Source organism: Choloepus didactylus, chromosome 8 (genome assembly GCF_015220235.1).
Source record: "Choloepus didactylus isolate mChoDid1 chromosome 8, mChoDid1.pri, whole genome shotgun sequence".
Lineage (NCBI taxonomy): Eukaryota > Metazoa > Chordata > Mammalia > Pilosa > Megalonychidae > Choloepus > Choloepus didactylus.
In genome coordinates, this window is record NC_051314.1 from 35,467,791 (window position 1) to 35,487,099 (window position 19,309).

Below are 19,309 nucleotides of genomic sequence, written 5' to 3' on the forward strand. Positions count from 1 at the left end.
GGAAAAGATGTCACAACCTAAGAGAAAGTGACTTACTTACATAAAATATTCTACAGTGAACTCAGTTTAAGAAGATTTTTGGAAAGCCCTTTAGAGGTTTTTTGTTTTTTTTTTTCAGTTGGAAGATACTTTTCATGCAGTTGGGAGAGATGAGGAGCAGTCCTATTAAAATTGAAGGCAAGAAAAAAAATTCTGTGGATCTAAGATAAGGGACAATAGATCACTGTTTAGATAAGGAACCCTCGTGGTTATGAGCAGAAAAAGAAAAACATCAGATGACCTTTAGATTAAAAAAATAAAATAAAACCACACTGCACATTTTGCTTTAAAATAAAACCAGGATTGTTCAAATTCAAGATCAGCCAGCCATGCCTATTATTTTTATTAAATATCTGAGCAGTCCTGAGAGGCTAACTTGGAGAAGGGGCCTAATGTCTGTCTGGGCCTCTGAAATGCCCTAACAATACTCTCTTCGGTTGGAAGAATCCACCACCCCACCCCACCCCCACCCCCTTAGCCCACAACATAGAAGGAGTAATGTCTGGGGATTGTGATTCTCCACCAAGACCAAATGGGACAGTGTATTCCCAGGTCTGGTCTAGACTAGGTGCTCAATAACTGTAGCCATTCTGATTAGTCAAGAACCAAGACATCATAGGTGGCCTCGGCTGAGAAAGAGGAGCTCAAAAGCTGAAAGGGAACGAGGAGAAAATTGGTTCTAAATTACCATCTCAGCCTTTCTAGTGTCCTTTCCTGACTTCTCACTGTTCCTCAATATTTGTAGTCTTCTAAATTAAGTCCTGGATCTATAACATAGGTAAAGCAGTACACCCATTCAATCAATGTTCCCAAACTTGAGAAGCTGGTGGTGTAGCACAAACCATCTGGGACAGGAGTCAGAGAGGTCAGGTTTGCATCCAAGCGTGTTCCTCACCCACTGGGTAGCTTCTACTTATTTAAGCCCTGTTGGGGGTCGGCTTTCTCAACTATCCAACAAAGCTAGTGATGCCTGACTGTAGGGTCGATGTGAAGAGAAGATAATGACAATGAAAGTAGTCATAGTGAGGATGATAATAACAATACCAGCTAACATTTATGGAGAGCTTCTTTGTCCTACTTAGAGTATTTTATCTTCTCACCTAATAGCAGCAGTATAGGGTAGTGAGTCAGACCACCTGGGTTTGAATCCTGGTTCTGTCACTTCATGCTGAGTAATCTCGTGCACATTATAGAACCTCTCTGTGACTCAGTTTCCCCCTCTATAAGATGGAAGTGATACTAGAGCATCCATCCCACAGACTGGTTGTGAGGACTGAATGTGTTAGTACACCTGGAAGGCTCAGAATGGTGCCTGGTGCCCAGTAACACTCAATCCATGTTTGCTATCATGACTTTATTTAAAAACACAGACAGATGCTGCCACAACCATGGCAGTTATTGCCACTTTCTTCTTTGTCAAAGAACCCTTATTTTTTCAGGTAACAAGGAGCTCAGGCCTGGGGGAAACCAGGACTAGGAAGGTGAATGCCATCCCATTCCCCAGTGCCAGACATTTGCCTTCCCACCCCTTAGAGTTAGGGGTGGCTATGTGACCCAGTTCTGGCCTGTGAGATACAGGAAGTCCACTGGAGAGGCTCCTAGGAATAAGTTTTCTCCTTAATAAGAGGAAGCTCTTGAACGGAACCCCCTGCCCTCTTGCATCACTTCTTTCCTTTAAATACAGTTGTGTGAGGCCATTATGTGCAAAACGGTGGCAGCCATTTTGCTTCCATGAGATCCAAGCTGGATACGAAAAATTAATCTGCTAAGATTGATGCAGAGGAAAGAGGGAACAACCCTAGATTCCTGAAGATACCACAGATCCACAGAACCTCCAACCTTAAACTTTTTATTAATTGAACAATAAATGTCATGGTTCAAGCCTCTGTTAGTTGGGTTCTCGGTTACTTACAGCTAATAGCCAGTCCCTTTGTGTAAAAAATGAGTCATGACTTGCAGAACGAGTACGCGGACCTTCCTCAACTACCAGGGAGAAGAATTGACAGGTTTTTGCTCCTCTCGCCACCCTGGGGCATCCTGGAATGGGTCAGGGTTTTGCAGCCAGTCACAAAAGTGGGCCTGGGGAAAAGTAGGAAACGGGGAGATTTGAACCTCATGCAAACTCTAGGGGCTGCTCTGGCTGAATGGAAATGGCTTCTTTCGTGCTCAAAACACAGAGAAAGGGACAGGTCTCCATGAATGGAAAAAGGGGCCCTCTGAATGGCTCACACAGGCTCATTTCAGTAAATGAAAACAAAAGAAAGGTCCAAGAGAAACCCTTTACAAAAATAGTTAATACCTAGGGAGCCAGGCAGAGAAGGGGTGGGGGGGGTGGGCACTGCAGACAGCCCCGTGTCCAGAGATTATTCTTACTCTTTTTTTTTGGGAGGGGGGCTATTTTCTGTCTTTCCCTTCTCTCCCTTTAGGGCATAACCACTAATGTTGCTCTCAGCCTATTCTGTCTAGTTTATTATGTGTAATTTATTTCTGAATCCCAGCCTCTGCTTGTTCGTCTGTGTGTAACAAGGTTAATGCCTTGTAATGATGCTTTTGCCAGTTCTGCCTTTCATGACAAAATCCAATCTTGATTTAGCTCTAAACCTTGTCTCCCCTTTGGGCTTTCTTGGTTCCTTCAGAGTTGTCACTCTGCTGCTCCTTCCTGCCATGTCTAGCGTCACACCTACACTTTTGCCGACTGGAATAGGGAAACTTTTTGCAGTCAGAGGGAAGAGCTACAGTGTGTCTCAAAGATGTTTGGGCTAAAAAAGAGAGAGAGTGTTGGGCTGGACATATCAAGCTGGGACCAAGACTACTGAGAAGGGTAGCATCTGGGTTGTGTGTCTGTGTGTGTCTGTGTGTGTACGTGTGTGTATGCATGTACGTGTCAATGTGTATGTGGCAGGGGGGTATGGCTCTGTGTGTGTGTGTGTGTGTGTGTGTGTGTGTGTATACAGGGAGGACATAGCATGAGGGAAATAGCCAGACCTGTTTCTCTACACTATTTCCCACCGACAATAAATATCCCCAGTTGTGCACTACAGAACTCCAGGGGATGCCAGCCACACATTCCAGGGCCCCCTCTGCAGGTGAGCAATGCAGCAGCCCTACCTGTGCATTTACCCCGACTGGTCGAGGTTCAGGCGGGGTGCTCATAGCACCCAGAAAAATCAACCTATTAAGCTATTCTGCAGCTCTTCTGGCAACAGCCCGAAAAAACGAGCACAAAAGGGGGCCTCAAGTGTTGAAGGCCAAGTGAGGGTCAGTCCTTTTACCTCCAAGGTACTAAAAGGACCTCCTTATTTAAGTTTTCCCCTGGGGTGAGGAGACACCACCTGGATGCCTACCAATTTCTTACACGTTGATAAGATGCCTGTCTTTGGCAGTTAATTTTCATTCTGGTTCCTCTTTGGGATAAACTTGTTTTGAAGCAGTTTCTTCATCACTTCCTATTACTTACCCAGGGGCCTACTTGTGGTCAGGAGACCTCAGACGGAGCCCCATCCTGAGTCCTGGTTCCGCTCTGCCCCTTACAGGCCACTCGATTTTGGTAAATTAAGTCCCTGAATCAACAACTGCATCTGTAAAATGGGCACAGTAATTTCACATACCCTGCTTATCTCTCAGTGTTGTAAAGCTCGAATGAAATAATGCACGTGAAATAGTCCTGTAGCTTTTCTTTATTCTTCTAGAGAATACAGCATTGACCAAGTTCTGACTATGTTTGTGGCATCTCTCTGATCTTCCGAAGGAAGAATTTACACTGGGGATGGAAATGATCAAAAGGGAAGTTCACCGTGTGCAGCAGGAACAGAAAAGGGAAGTGTAGGGATACCAGCCGGCCTCTACAGCAGGCAAGCACCAGGCAACTTGCAGCACAGCCGCAGGAAACATGCAAAGTGGTGAAGTTTGTATCGTACATCCTCCCACCTCTTTGTCCATCTTCTTCCTCCCTTGAAGGGCCCCAGTAGTGCACCACCACCCCCATCACTTTGAATACTGCAAAAGGCCCTCTACTACACACACACACACATATTTCCAAATGTCCTGTAAGGAAATGTCACCATCTCCTGTTGAGAATCACCGGAATCTATCACACAGTTTTGGAATCCCTGAAAAATGAATATCCAAACTTTTCTTCCCTCAACCCTTTTCCTCCCCAAATCCTCCCCACTGATCACCCTAGATTCATCTCTTTCCATCATTTCCCACATCCAACTAGTGAAAACTCCCTGCTGAATTTCCCCCCAAACTCCATCTCAACTCCATCTTCTCCATCTCCCTGGTGTCCACCTAGTGCAAGCCTCTATCATCGCACTCCTGATCTGTTGCAAGAGCCTCCTGGTCACTTCATTTCAACCCACAACCTATCTCTGTCCTGTAGCCAGGGTGATCCCTTAAAATATAAAATAGGTCATGTTACTCCTTTGCCTAAAACTCTTCAATGGCTTCCCATTACACTTTGAATTAAACCCAAATGCCTCTCCAGGTCCTACCTGATCTGGCCCCTGCCTACCTCTTCAAACTTACATAACTTGCTACTTTTCTCCTCCTTCACTCTCTTTCAGCTCTTGCACTGGCTTTCTTTTAGATCCTTGAACATGTTATCATATTTCTGCCCCAGGGTCTTTGCATGTGCTACCTCTCCTGGCTACCTTCTCTCCTTTGTAGACTGGCTCTCTTGAATCTTTCATGATTCAAGTTAAATGTCTCTTCCTCGTGGACACAGACTATAGTTCTCCCATTCCTACCCCCAGCTATTATTCTGCATCATAGAATACCATTTGTTTCCTTCAAAATATTTATTATGATTATTCTGTTTTTTAAACTTAGCTGTCTGTCTCCCAGTAGATTGTATGCTCTACAACAGCTTATCTTATTCTACACTTTGAATCAAGCAGCTACCTCAGTGTCTGGTGTGTAGTAGGTTGCCAATAAATGCTTATTGAATGAACAAATAAATATGTGGATCAATGTTTGAATACTCTCAGTCAATATCTCATTAGACAACCCTGTTACATTGTTAAGTAGGCCTAATCATTACAGAGATCTTCAAATGAGCCAGGATTTGTCCTTTGTAAACAATGGGATTTGGTTTTGCCTTGGAGAGAAATATTAAATGACCTGACACCTTCTATTACCATGTATCTTGGACTTCATTTCATATCCATAGCTCATTGACAATTTGAGACAGTTTCTGGGTCTCTCACCATCTCAGCCACAGACAGCCTACAGATTCAGTGTACTTAAAATGTGGCTCTAAGAAATAAACAAAGTACTTTAGATATGGTCTGAATAAATCAAAGAATAATGGGACTGTTCTTTCCCATGATTAGAATAGCACAATTTTAAGAACATAGCCTAGCAGTGTGTTAGTTTTAAAATAAAAATAGCTTATGGTGGCACAGAAGAGTAGAAAGAACAAGAGACTTAGAGCAAAAAATAAGTGGGTTCAAGTTCAAGCTCTGTGACTTATGAGTTGTGAGTCTTTAGGCAGTCATAGATCCTCAGAGAGTTCTCCATCCATTCAATCACCTGCCTATCCATCCATCCATCCATCCATCCATCCATCCATCCATTTATCCACTCATCCATCCATCCTTCCATCCATCCATCCATACATACATTTACTCATCCATCCATCCATCCATCCATCCATACATACATACATTTACTCATCCATCCATCCATCCATCCACCCACTCATCCATCCATCCATCCATCCATCCATCCATCCATCCATTTATTCATCCATCCATCCACCCACCCATCCACCCTTCATTTATGAAGCACTTGCTCTTAGCCATGCATTTGATCTATAAATTACAAATAAGAATAGACCGCCTATTGTCAAAATAAGTCAATCAAATGAGTTTTGAAACAAAATGCAGAACTCTACATTTCATTTTGTTGGTTACAGAAGCATTTGGTACCTGAAGTGAATAGTTGGAATAGGTACTCTACTGAGATCCACGGTTCATGGAGAGAATTCAGGGAATCCATGGACTTGGACAAGAGAAGAATGCAACTTTATTTTTTTGAAAACTAACTGAAACTTGGCATTTTCTTTCAGTATTAACTGAACCTGTGACTTTGTCACCAGAAAAAAAACACACACACAGATATTTTCATATCACTTTCTAGTTGTTGCAGATATCTTAAAATATCTTTTAAACTCATCTCTACTTTGAAGTGATGGTGGTTATTGCTGCTAGAACTTACTGTTTAATGTGCTAAAATGTATTACTATATCTTGAATTTTAAAAATAATCATATATAATTGATATATTTTGCAATCCTATGCTTCATTTTATGCATTAAAAAATATTACTCTGTAAAGGGATCTATAGGCTTTACCAGTCAGACAAGAGATCCACAGGGTGCAGAACCCCTGCATTAGAGGACACAGCTATTGCTAAGCACAGGAGGCTGATAACTTGGTGACACTTAGAATTATTCGCTTCTCTAGGCTATCCCCTATTGCCTCAGAGAAGCAAGGGTCAGCACTTGGAGGAGGTCATTGAGCAATAATCAGGAATAGCTGGTATGTTAGATAATGCACTTCTCAAATGGACTCTTCCAAGACCAGGTCAAGGTCAAGGGGGATATAGGAGAAGGGCAAGGACTCCTGCCTTGTTGGTAATGAGGTCACAGGGAAACACCCTTCTCTCTTGGCTACCTGGCTTTTACTCTTCCTATAAACACAGCTCAAGTATGAACTCCTTTGGAAGTCCTGCTCTCCCTGTTATAGCTCTATCTGACTGTGCTATAATCACTGACATTCTCATCTGTCTTCTCCACCAGAGAGTGGCATCTTCTCTCCAGTTCAACAACCATTTACTAAGGGCCCACCTACTCCCCTATGCTCTACAGGATCCTGGAAGTGCCTTCGAGATGCTTCAGGGACAAGCATGAGGGTGGGTTGGGCCATGTTCTAGGGTTCTAGGAACCTCTCATTTCCTGCCCCACCCCCACCCCCAAATCCCCAGTCTTTGGCAGTGGCTTCACCAGAGCAAGCAGTAGACCAAGGATGATTTGCTAATTTTTTTCATCATATTGAGCTTCTGGTAAAGATTTATTTTAAAGGCAAGGTTTTGAAAGTCTGAAAACGACTGACCATCAGGATAAAATCCAAACATCCTTGTCTGCCCCCCTAAGCTCTTTGTCATCTAGCCCTGCATGCCCTTTTCTCGATACTCCCAAGCCAGGCTGAGCTACTTATGGTTCACAAGCATACACAACTTCCCCCTTGAACACAAGCTGTTCATACTCTCCAGAACCCCCTTCCCTGCCTTTTCCACTTGACTAATTCTTACATGTTCTTCAAAACACAGCTCAAGCACCTGAAGCCTTCCAAATCCTCCCAGGCTGAGTTTGATGCCCAACCTTGGGGCTTCCACAGCATCTTTTTTTGCTAAGTCTGTCTTACAACTAGTGTCACACTGTACTATATGTTTTATGCCCACTCTTTCTATAATAGCAGGGGTTGGCAAACTATCACCTGTGGGCCAAATCTGGCCTGCTGCCTGTTTTTCAGTATGGTCCACAAGCTAAGAATGGTTTTTACATTTTTTTAAAAATCAAAAGAAGAATATTTCATGATAAGCAAAAATTATATGAAATGCACATTTTATTAGTGACCATAAATAAAATTTTTATTGGAACACAGCCCTGCTTGTTTCTTTATGTATTGCTTTTGGCTGCTTTCACACTACAGTGGCAGAGTCAAGTAGTTGCACAGAGGCTGCACATGGCTTGCAAAACCTAAAATATTACTATCTGGCCCTGTGCAGAAAAAAATTTGCCAACCTGAGCATAGCAGCATTGGTCAGGGGGTTGGGATGGGGAAATAATATGTGCAACTACTGAAAAGAACAGTCAAACCTATATGAAAATCAACTATGATATCAAAAAACAGAGCTCACAATTCTATTTGTTTTGCGACAGTATAAAAATTAGCACTTTCATCAAGATAGAAAACTAAAACTAAGAAAAACTATGGGCACATTTCCTAAAGAAACCTACTGCTCCCAAGTCCTTGCTCCTATAAATAGGTTAGATCCATGATAACTACAAATCATCCCCCACTAGACTTTGAGATTTCTCAAAACTGGTTTCAGTCTTTGTCATCTAAGCATTCCCAGCATGTGCAAGACTGCGTTCAGGGAAGGGAGTGGTTATCATGAAGCTTTAGGGAAGGCAGAGATGGTACTATGCTATTATAGTTGAGATGTTGATCATAGTGCGTCTTCCACCGTTACATTCTAAGAGAATCTGCCCACAGTACCTGTTAGGTGGCCATTAGCCGTGTTTGACCCCCTTCTTCTGATTGAACCAGGGGGTCAGTACCTGTTCCCAGTCCCAAAACTGAGTCAGGACTCATAACATAATCTGGGGTGAAGAGATAAGTTGGACCTGATTCTATCTCTCCCCTGGTAACATAAACGACGTGACATAGAAAGCCATTGCCAGTCAGTCACCAAGGCAGGAGCCAAAAGGCTTTTGAGAGGTAGAGTGGGAGGTCAAGGCAGGCTGAGGCACACTCAGGTGGAATACTCAGGAGGGGCAGACACTGGAGGAAGCAGAGGAGGCCATCTGGTAGCAGTATAGAGGGAAGCAGCCTGGGCTAAGTCTTGTCAACAGCAAAACCTTAGAGTGAGCAGCCACCACTGAAGCTGCTGAGCTCCTTCAAGCTGCCTTGAATTCAGACTGCCCTCCACCTCTGCATCAAGGAGCCCAGTCATAATACTGTTAATAATCATGACCGGGATGATAGCAAATACTTACATAGCATTTACTACTGGCCAAGTAGTGTTTCAAGCATTCTATACATACCAATAAACCTATGAGGTGGGCACTTTACTGTCACCATTTATAGATGAAGAAACTGAGGCACAGAAAGGCAAACTAATTTTCCTAAGGTCATGCAGCTGGTAGGTAGCAGCGTTGATACCAGGTGATCTGGATCCAGAGTCTGTGCATGTAACCACTATAGAGTATCGCTCCTACTCCTAGATTTCCACATTCTTCCAGTGTTTCTGTCCACTCAACTCCTTATCCCCTTATTTGAGCCTGCGTAAGGAGATCTTTGTTCCATGCAACCAACGGAGATGAGACTGACCAGCATGGAAATTGGTATCAGAACTGATGTGTAGAACAGACCCTCAGAAGGAAGAGCAAGTGAGTAGAATTGGTTCTGGAGGGCAGTAGAATGGAAGACTCTAGCAATTTGTCCCCACACACATACTAAAATGAGATGCAAATAGCCTGTTGTATGCATGAGTGAAGGAGCTAATAAAATTATGACCTATAGGTTCTTAGGACTCAGGCCATAAGCCCCAAAAAGGTAAGACTTCAGAAGGTCTTCTAGGCATTGCCTTTGAGAAATTAGAAGAGAGTAAGGAATATAAGAGTAGTGGAATGAGTTGCTACTTTTTATGGCTTTAAGTAAAATGTAATAAAAAAAAAAGGGACAAATTCCTAACCCAGGAACCCGAGTTAGAATCACAAAGAAAATCATTGTTACTGTACAGCAGTGGTTCTCCAAGTTGAGTGTGCATTAAAATTCAGATTGCCAGTCCCACTTTGTAGAGCTTCTGATTTAGTAAATCTGAGATTGGACCCAAGAATTTATGTTTCTAGTGAGTTCCCAGGTGATGCTGATGCTGCTATTCCAGAGACCACACTTTGATAACCACTGCCCTCAAGCATAAAGCCATTTTCTTTTGTAGTTGAGAGTCACAATCATGCACATTATTAAATTACAATATAGAAGTTCCAAACATGCAGTTCTATGGTCAAAGTTAATTCCCAAACCACCCAGATGTGGTCTATTCCAATGAATGGAGATATTTGAGAATAGCCAGAGGAATGGAGGCTACCAAATAACCTGGGATTAGGGGATATAGGGGTCCTTCTGTCCAGTCCTGGTGCTGTTTCCTGTCAAGGCCTTGACGCAATCAGACGTGAAGAGAAGGACAATGGTTAAGAGAGTACAAAGTAGCCAGACTCAGGAAAGAATTGCTGCTAAGCACAGAAAACATTTCCAACATGATCTTCCAAGACCCTTCATTTTTCCACTCAACAAGTATTTGTCAAGCCCCTACTACATACCAGGAACTATGCCGAGTACTGGGGTTCAATAGAGAACAAAATTTAACAAAGTTCCTGACTTTCTGGACCCTACATTTTAATTACAGATATTAATAATCAGACAAGAGGGTTGTTGTTCAAATTTCACAAGCTGAATTTAGTTCATGAGCAAAGATGTCTCCAGGAACAAAAACTGGAAAGCAGTCCTCTGAGGCCCCACAGCCCTGACCATCCTGTGAGGTCATTTACAGGCCTGAATACAAAGAACACCAACACTGTCTAGAGTCGACAACTGAGGAACTCCAACTCTCCCAGATTCAGAACTTCAGGAGGTCAATTGTGCAGACCCAGGAACTCACTTCACAACCAAGGCTTCTCCGTTCTATTGTATGTCTCTTTCTGTCCACTAGCAGCTGGTCCCATCACAGCAGCTGGAGGGGTCTCCCTTGCTCCCTACAGGGTAAGACTGACACCAGAACCCAATGTCTGTGGTGCTAGACTGTCAGTGAACACGGATTAAGAGGGCTGGCCCCAGAGCCAAACCACCCAGGTTAGAAATCCTCTGCCATTTACCAGCTATGGAATCTAAACAAAGTTCTCTGGGCCTCAATTTTCTTTTCTGTAAAGTCACAATAATAACTGTAGTCTTTGCCCCATAGGTGACAGTGAGAATTACCTGAAAATAAAGCCTGTAAAGTTCCCAGCACAGGGCCTGGCACATCACAACTATTCAGGAGATTGCAGCTATATTGCTTTTTCCCTCTTTCTAAGTGGGTGCTGTCATTGAAGTTGTTCATTTTGAATCTACCGTCGCAAGTCAGATGTGTTTAGGGGGGTAAAATTCACCATCTAGTCTCTAGATTGCAAAATGACTTGGCAGGATCATAACAGAAACTAGAAGAGGAATAAGCATCACAGGAAGATTGTGGATTTTGAGGTCTAGGGGCTAAATTGCCACGTGGTCTGGGGACATCACTTACGCACACAAAAGTTAGATGTATGTCGGGTTGCTGTCTGCTGGGGAGCATGTGAGTGTTTTGTGGTTGTCTGCATGACCATCAAATTATATCAGGCTTTAGAACTAGTGAATGTAGAAGAAGGGGGTATGTCCCTCCACCCCCCTACCCTGGGTTAGAACGAACTAGAGAAGTCAGTCCTGTCTGCCAAGGCTATGGGAAAGCACGCCACCCTCAGTTTCTGCAGAGGGGGTGGCAGCCGTTTTTATATCACCAAGGGCCCTAGAGCCCAACTCTGGCAGCCAAACAAATCTGGAACAATCAGACTTCACACACTTGAGTACAAACACTTTTCTAGGGGTAGCATTGTAAGATTGGAGCAGTGAGAGTTGAGAGAGGGAGGATATTCAATTAATTGACTTGTGCATAATTTAAAACATTCACTTTTATGTTAACCCAAGCACAGATATGTTACAGAATAGAATGAAAAAAAGTCACATGAAGTTTTAAATCACAACCCAAGATTAGAGGCATTTATTGCCTTCGAAGGGGCACTCCCCAGCCTCAGCCTCATGTGTGGGGGATAGGGCTGCTTGCTGTCTCTTCAGTTAGGGGAACTTCAAGGGAAAATTTGAGAGGTACCAGTGTGGTGGAAAAAACGCAGAAATGCAGAAATAGGCATTAGAAAATGTGGGTTCAAGCTGGAGGGTTCTGAGGCTTGGTTTGTTATCTTGAGCAAGTTGCCTGAATGATCGTGAGCTTCCTCATTTGGCAAATGGGAATGCTATTCATAGAATTAACCTCACACTTGATGAGGGGCTCAAAAGAAATAATACATGGGGAAGTGCCGTACAAACATTCATTAAGATTATTAGAGCAAGGGCCTACAGAAATCAGCTGCCTTGGCAAGTGTGGGGGCTGAAATTAATCTGCTGTCTTCATGAAACTGTGCTCAAAGTTGGTGGCAAGGCAGTAAAAGTAACGGCTCAGTGTGCACACGGCTGAATGCACGCTTTTTGCACAAGCATCTTGTACATGGGTCCTTAGCAGGAGAAGCCGAAGGGGAGGAGACCCAGTCAATGTGAGAAAAGAGGAACCAGAGAAGGCAAAACACAGCCCAGCCAGTCCTGTCACTTTTCTACTTCAATGGCTGATTGATGATGGGAAATAAGAGACAGCCACCAAGTAGGAGAGGGAGAAAGCAAGCGAGTCTAGCTGCTTGTGTCTGGTTGCCTATGGATTACTGTTAAAACTACTGTCTGCTCTGAAGGAACCGCTGCTGGAATCTATTGGGGCTCCCCCTAGAGCGTTTCAAGTCCGTCTCCTGTTTTTTAGGCATCTATATTTCAGCATGCCTTTTCCAAAACACATTCACAACCTGAAAATAAAATGCAGAGCAAATGCAATCAAGTGACATCATTCTTCTGAGTGACAACCCAGGGCATAGCGATCCCATGACCCCATTACACAGGGTTGCAACCTGCTATTGTCCCTTCAGTGACAAAATAGGTGGCATCCAGCATAGAGCATGGCTTATACATAGCAGGCATCAAACAAATATTTTTATTTGAATTAAGTATCTCATCTGCTTATTTAATAGGTTAGAAAATTGTTGGCTTTTTCATCGTAACTACCACCTTTTTTCCATTCAAATCCCTCTTGAAATTCAACTCCATTAAGGCTTTTTAATGCATACTAGCAGCGAGGAATTTACTTAAATGAGAAAAAAAATGCAAAACTCCAAGCTCCCACCTGTGCAGCCCTGGCATGCTATTGTTTGAAGCAGAGTATATTATTTAACTTGGATGACAAGCTCAAGGGGTAGAGACCCTGTCTTTCAGAATACACAGCTCTGAGCACACTGGGAGTGCTCAATAAATAACAGCAGCAAGAAATGCTGTGGAGGGGCCTATTTTAATTATTTATTTTTCCAATTCCAGATTTTTGGCAGCATGTGTTTATCTCTTGCTTGATTTCCAAGGGGCAGCTCTCTCTCAGAAGCTCCCGGTGAAGATGGATAAACAGCTCTGCGATGTTCCTCTCCCCTCCCCACGCAAATGAGGACACCTGACTGAGCCAAAAGGTGGCTTCTGAGTGCATTCGGGAAGCCTGCTGGGTTTGGAAGGAAACTAAGTCCTCTAAGACCCGATGGGTAGAGAGACGCAGTCAAGAGAACTGTTTTGGCTCCACACATCCACACAGCTGTCAGATGGCAAAGCTTGGACTTCCCAAGTTACTACCTGCTGTGGGCCTCTAAGCTGACTTGTAATTAACCCCAGAGACAAAGGATGCCTAAATCTCAATCCAAAGTAATATTTTAAGTGTGCTTTCAAGTCTTTCCAGAGAGAGAAAGAAGGCGGTTACTCTGCCAAACTTGAAGCATTAGATTATAAAGATCCAAGACAGACATAAAATGTTAAATTTTATGTGTATAACAAGATTAAGTCATTTAGGGGGCAATATGTATTATTCATATTTTTAAAAATTATACCAGTATCTAAGTGAAGGTGTCATGTGTCCCAGCACACAGCGAAAAGGCAAGGAAGAAGAAGCAAGTGACCATTCCAAGGGGCCTTGCAAAACACCTCCCAATCTTTCTCTCCCTGGAAAACAGGGCTAATATTTGTGAAGATACGCTTTGCAGAGAAAGGCATGGGGTGGGGGTGGTATCTTTCTATACACCTTACAACCAATCTTCCCGTGTGGTTCCCCAACAACGTACCAAACACAACACATTTTCCAAGTGGAGACGTCTCCCCTTCCTTTCTGACTCATTTTATACCAAAACAATGGCAACACCTGTAGCTGTTAATTTGAGCGCTTTGATTTCTGTCCAGTTTTAAAGGAGGCTCAGGGCAGGCTCCCCTCTCACGGGCCAAATGTGGAGTGGATGCGCCAGCAGCCTCAGAAGGGAGACGGCCTCCGGAGAAGTGCACAATGGATCCATAATCCCCATCAACTGGACCCTCTTGAACCGCTGCTTTCTTTTCCAGTCAAAGAAATGCCAATCTCAAGATGCAAGCTGCGGCTGCCCTGGGAGCCCAGGGCGAATAGCTGTTTGCTGGTTCAGGCACAACACAAGGGTGGTGCCTCTGAGTCCGGCAAGCTAGTCCACCAATCTGGAGCCTGGGATCTGCCTGTAGCACCCCAATAGTTTCCCTTGCTCTCCCCTCTAGGGTGAGGCTTTTACCCACAAAACCCTCTCCAACCTCCCCGGCCTCTCCCCTCAGCTAGAGACCACAGCACACCCTCAGCAGGGCCACAGACCCGCCCCCTTGCACTGTGTCACCTGGGGGTTCTGTTCCTGCAACACTAGACTCTTCACTAGCATTTATCCCTGTTGAACAGGGTATCAACTCTTTCAACCACATCACATGTGTGGCTGGGGGTGGGGCGGGAAAGGGGGGACGTACCACAAAGGCTGGGGTGTGGCAGCATGTCCTTTAGGTTCAAAGGCCTCTCTGCCCAGGGCACTGGATTTAGTAACTGTGCTGACCAAGAGGGTCAAACCACCTGCCTGCTGTGACTGACAACAGAGAAGGGGCAGGGGATGAGCCTAATTAAGAGATTAGGGAAAGAGGGGCTGCGATGGGGGAGGCTCAGCTGCAAACAAGTGTCTACATTAGCACAGAGAAGGAGTGCACCGGGATGCACTCACTGGAGTTTTGAGCCATACTCCTAACATCCCCGCCCCTCTTTTGGCATCCTCCCTTTGGGGACCTCAGGTCGTGCTGTAGAGTGGTCAGTGCTGAGAACGACCGTCTGGTGGGTTCGGGACTGTGTGAATTCACCGGACCTGGCAAATGTCCACTGGGTCTCCCTCCCGCTCTGCTTCTGCTGGCGGTGGCGGCTCACTGGCCGGTGCGCTCGCCGCAGGGCCCCGGGGGGGGGGGGCAGGACTTACGCAGTTGTGCTCGGTCGTCTGGAAGTCCCAGGGGCAGCTCTTGGCGCGCGCCTGGATCTCACTCATCCTGAAGAGGCAAAGTGCCGTGGTGGAGGGGGAGCGCCTCTTCTGGCCCTCCCCTGTGGCAGCGCTGAAAACGCCCGCCCAGACGTCCAGGGCCTCCACTAGGCTGGAGGAGAGAAGCAGGCGGCGGCCGTCGGGGTGGCCGTGGCCGCAGTCGAGGGCCGCTTGGCCCTGGAACTGCACCTCGGCTCTCTGCGCGATGCGCGCCATACTGGGCCAGCCGGTGGCGGCGCCGCTCGTGTAGTTGTAAGGGTAGTAGGGGAAATAGACGCTGCCGTTCCAGAGAAAGGCGTCCACGAAGTGCAGGCTGCCCGCGCTATCGGTCAGCTTCAGGCGGCCAAGCTCCTCCGTGGCCAGGCTGCGCCCCTCGGTGTTCTTGAGTGCGATGGCCGTGTCGCGGTCAGACGCCGCTGGGTTACAGCGGCTTGCCGTCTGGGTCTCGGGCAGCACGTAGGTGGCGGCCACCGCCAGGTACCAGCGGTTCTTGTCACTGGCGCGGTACACTACGCCGGCCGTCGAGCCTTGCGGATGGCACGACACCACCTCGGTGCCGTTGCGCAGAGAGCTGCGGCTTAGGTTGCCCAGGGGCCGCACCTCGCAGGCGCCCCGGTCGAAGGTCCAGCCGGTGAGCAGCAGCCCCTCTTGGCCGGCCGCCCCCTCGCGGTAGGGCAGCAGCAGCTTGCTGAAGCTGCTCCCCGGCCGGGGCCGCGCGGGGGGCGCCAGCGAGACCGGCTCGGTGCAGTTGCCCGCTTGGTCCCGGTATAGGCGCGAGAGCCTGTGCTCCAGGTTGTAGTCCAGCTGGTCCAGGCAGCTGCCACTCGCCACGAACACGCCGTTCGCCTGGCTCGCCGCGATGGCTCCGATGGCTTGCTCCGACCGCCACACGGGCTCGTCCGCGCCCCGGCCGGGCGCCGCCAACGCCAGCAGATAAGCGAGCAGGGGCAGCGGCGCGGCGGGGCGCGGCGGCGCCTTCCTCCGGGAGACCTCCATGGGGCTCGGGGGGCCGCCCCCGGACAGAGCGCGCGGAGACGGTGGCTCAGGAGCGCGGCGACGGAGACGCGGGAGGCGGCGGCTCCTGCGCGCGCTCGGGCTCCCGCGGCCGCCCCATCCCCGCGGCTCGCCCGGGAAGGATTGCCGGGAGGGCGGCGTGCGGCGGGCTCGCTCCGGCAGCCCGTGCAACGGCGGCGGCGGCGGCAAGCCCTACGCGCTCTGGAGCCGCTTTCTCCTCGCCCTCCTTCGCGGAGAGTTCCTCTGTGCAGCGCTGGCGCTCGCGGGGAGGCGCGGAGGGGAAGGGAGGGGACGGGCGAAGAGGAGCTAGGCAGGCGGGGAGGGCTGGAGAGGTTGGGTGCGCTTGTGCGTTTCACTTTCCCATTGTGAAAGTGGGATGCAACTGGCCCCCTTCCTCATCCTCTTCCTCCTCCGCCCTCCGCCTCCTGCCTGCTCGCCCGTCCTCCCTCCACGCCCATCTCCCCTCCCCTCTTGATTCGGTGAGATAGGGAGGAGGGAGGTCTCGTAATTTGGGTTACTGTGTAGGTGGCCTCTTTCATCTATTCATAACAAAGCTGAGCCGCCTGCCGCGGCCGCCGCGGCCGCTACCATCGCGGCTTGGCTCGCCTGGGGCTCCTGGGGCGCGCTAACCGCGCACCGAGCTGGCCCCCGCGCTCATCCAACGCCGGGCTGTTCCAACGCCCGGGTTTTGTTTACATGAACAGCAAGGGGATACCGAAGGCGCGGGAAGCGAGGACCCACGGCGCAAAGGGGTTGGAGCGGAGGCCGGGAGCTCCGGCCATTAGGAGGTTGCGAGGGCGGCTGACAGGTGTGGAGCGGCGGGAGGGAGGCCTTGGGGAGACGCGCGGGAGACGTGGCAGAGCCGAGGCTCAGGGGACCAAGGCCCCCCAGTGGCAGGGAGTGGGTTTCCCCGTCGAAGGAGTGAGGTGGGAAAAAGGCAGGCGCCAAGACGCTCTTTTTGGACAATCCCCGGGGCCAGAGCTCCCATATTTGAAAAGGCTTTCTAATCTCCCTTGGCAACGGAGTCCTAGGCTTTCAAACCTAGCACTTAGAAAGTTCTGCTTACCGTCTTAGCCTTAATGATCGTGGCTAACATTTATTGAGCATGTACTACCTGCCGGGCGCTGTTCTAAAATTCACTGCATGGATTAAGATTCATTTATTGCTATTAATTAATGACTGTTATTATCATCCCCATTTAGTAGTCAGTCAAAATGGTCATGGAGAGGTTATGGAGCTTGCCTGGGTCCTACTGCTGGTAAACAACAGAGCCGAGATTCGAATCCATCCAGGGCTGCTTACATATCCCACTGTAGCCAAGTGCTACCTGTGGCCGTTGCAATAACCCGGAAATTTCCCCAAGTTAAATGCTCCAGTTGACTCAACCCTTCCCAGCCCGGCCTTCTTATCTTAGAGGCAGATACCCTCATTTCCCTAGGGACTCTCCTTCTGTCTCATCCTTTCCCACTGCTTTCCTTTTGGATCCCCCACCCCCCACCCCAGATCTCATCACTTTACCCAGGGGAGAAAATACCGTCTGGGTTGCCCTCAAAGCCACCAGGAATGTCCAGAACACAGTGCATCATTGCACACAGGGGAGCCGGTTCAGGATTTCTCAGAAGATAATGCAAAATCCTAGGTAATGCACAAATGCCTAATAGCTTTCTAAGGCAGCAGGTAGCACCACTGGCACCCTCACAATCTGGCAGGCAAACCAGGGATACACCAGGAAATCCTGAGGGCCCCCATTCATCTTTAAGAAATAATCTCTGTCCTTTCCCAGGCTGCTTCCAGGCCAGAGGCCCCAGGGAGGGCAACTGGCTGCTGTCCTCTTTCTTCCTTCTTCTCCTAGTTCCTCAGCTCCAGATGGAATCTGTTTGGAGGAGGAGATGGGGTGAGTGGGCTTCCTCCAGATGCTGAGTCCCCTTGAAGCAGCAGCAGTTGCAAGTTTTAAACTTCTACAACAGTGATTCAAGTTCTTCCCAATGCTATGGGATAACGCAGAAGCAGGAGCTCCGGAAGGCTTAAAGAAAGGAGGGTGAGGAGAGAAGCAGCAGAGAAACATGCGTTTCTGCCCTAAATGTGCAGTTAAAGGATCATACCATTCTAGCATATTCTGAATTCAGAGTGGTCATCTTTCCATTCATAATCTCCTCCTCTGAAATTGGGTAACATTATATTTGCCTGCCAGTAGGCAGCAAATTCTTTCCCACGGGAACAAGGTCCTCCTCTCTGCTGTGGTGGTGGTGGTTGGGGTCTCAGGTGGAGAAAGTGGAGGAAGAAGGGGCAAGGCCTAAGGTGTCAATTTGATGTAATCAGGACATCTTGGGTAAGGAAAATCACCTGCTTTATCTGCTCCAAAATAATCAGGACTTACTCCCCCAGTCCCCACCTGCCTGGAATGTTTTAAGAATTTTGATATTGCTAGAAATGGAAAAAAAGCAGTATCTCAGCAATATCTGCCCAGGCTCATAGAGCACTTCACAGCACAGTAGGTGATTTATGCACTGGTGTTTTGACCAGTTTTCCCAGGGAATGATGAAGAACAAAATGATCTTCATTGCCACCATGAACTGGCTGTGCAGTGTTGTCACGTGCACAGAAGCAACAGTTCAATTCTATTCCGGAGATAGTTTTACTTCACTGGTAACTAAGTAATCCCTCTAAGTCCTGTAGAGTTTGTACAGTCAGTAGCAGACCATCTTGGGAGCTATTTGGATTAAACATACTCTATGGTACGGCATTTTGATTGCTACTCAATTCATTTCTGCCTCGTTTTGAAAAAAGAAACAACGTTTTCAAAATACTCCCAGCAAGAAGTATAAATCGCTTTGGTGGCTACAGTTACTCACCTTCTGCTGTGACCGTAAGCCCCAGACTAGACAGCAGACCTTTCCTTCCCATTTAATTCTTTGCAGCCTCCTCCAGAAATAAATAAATAAATCAGAATCTGTGCCTACATTTTGGCTTGAAAAATGGAAGAGAGTAGGAAGCATATAAATGTATTCTTTGCCCGTTTTTACCCCATTTTCTACCCCTTTCCAATTTTCTTGTGTACTAAAGCTCCACCTTCAGGACACAAGTTCACATTTGGAAAGTGTGGGAAACAAGAGCAACCGAATAAACGTTTAGGCATGTGGGTTTTGTATCTCTCTGATCCCTTTCTCTTGGACACTACCATCTGGCCCTAGGACAAAAGCCCTATCAGTGACAAAGCTTCCCTCTCCAACTGACCGAGCCCATCTTGTTG

General features: G+C 47.2%; 1 protein-coding gene across 3 annotated transcripts in view; it reads right to left on the bottom strand.

The window, feature by feature from the left end:
• The window catches only part of PLXNC1 (plexin C1), a 173,040-nt gene extending 156,613 nt beyond the window's left edge, over positions 1-16,427 (bottom strand). For all 3 annotated transcript variants that reach the window (XM_037846051.1, XM_037846052.1, XM_037846050.1), the window contains exon 1: positions 14,989-16,427. In XM_037846051.1, coding sequence (XP_037701979.1) covers positions 14,989-16,041 — 1,053 coding nt within the window. In that variant the 5' untranslated portion in view covers positions 16,042-16,427. The remainder of the gene's footprint in view (positions 1-14,988) is intronic.
• Positions 16,428-19,309: the final 2,882 nt, after the last annotated feature.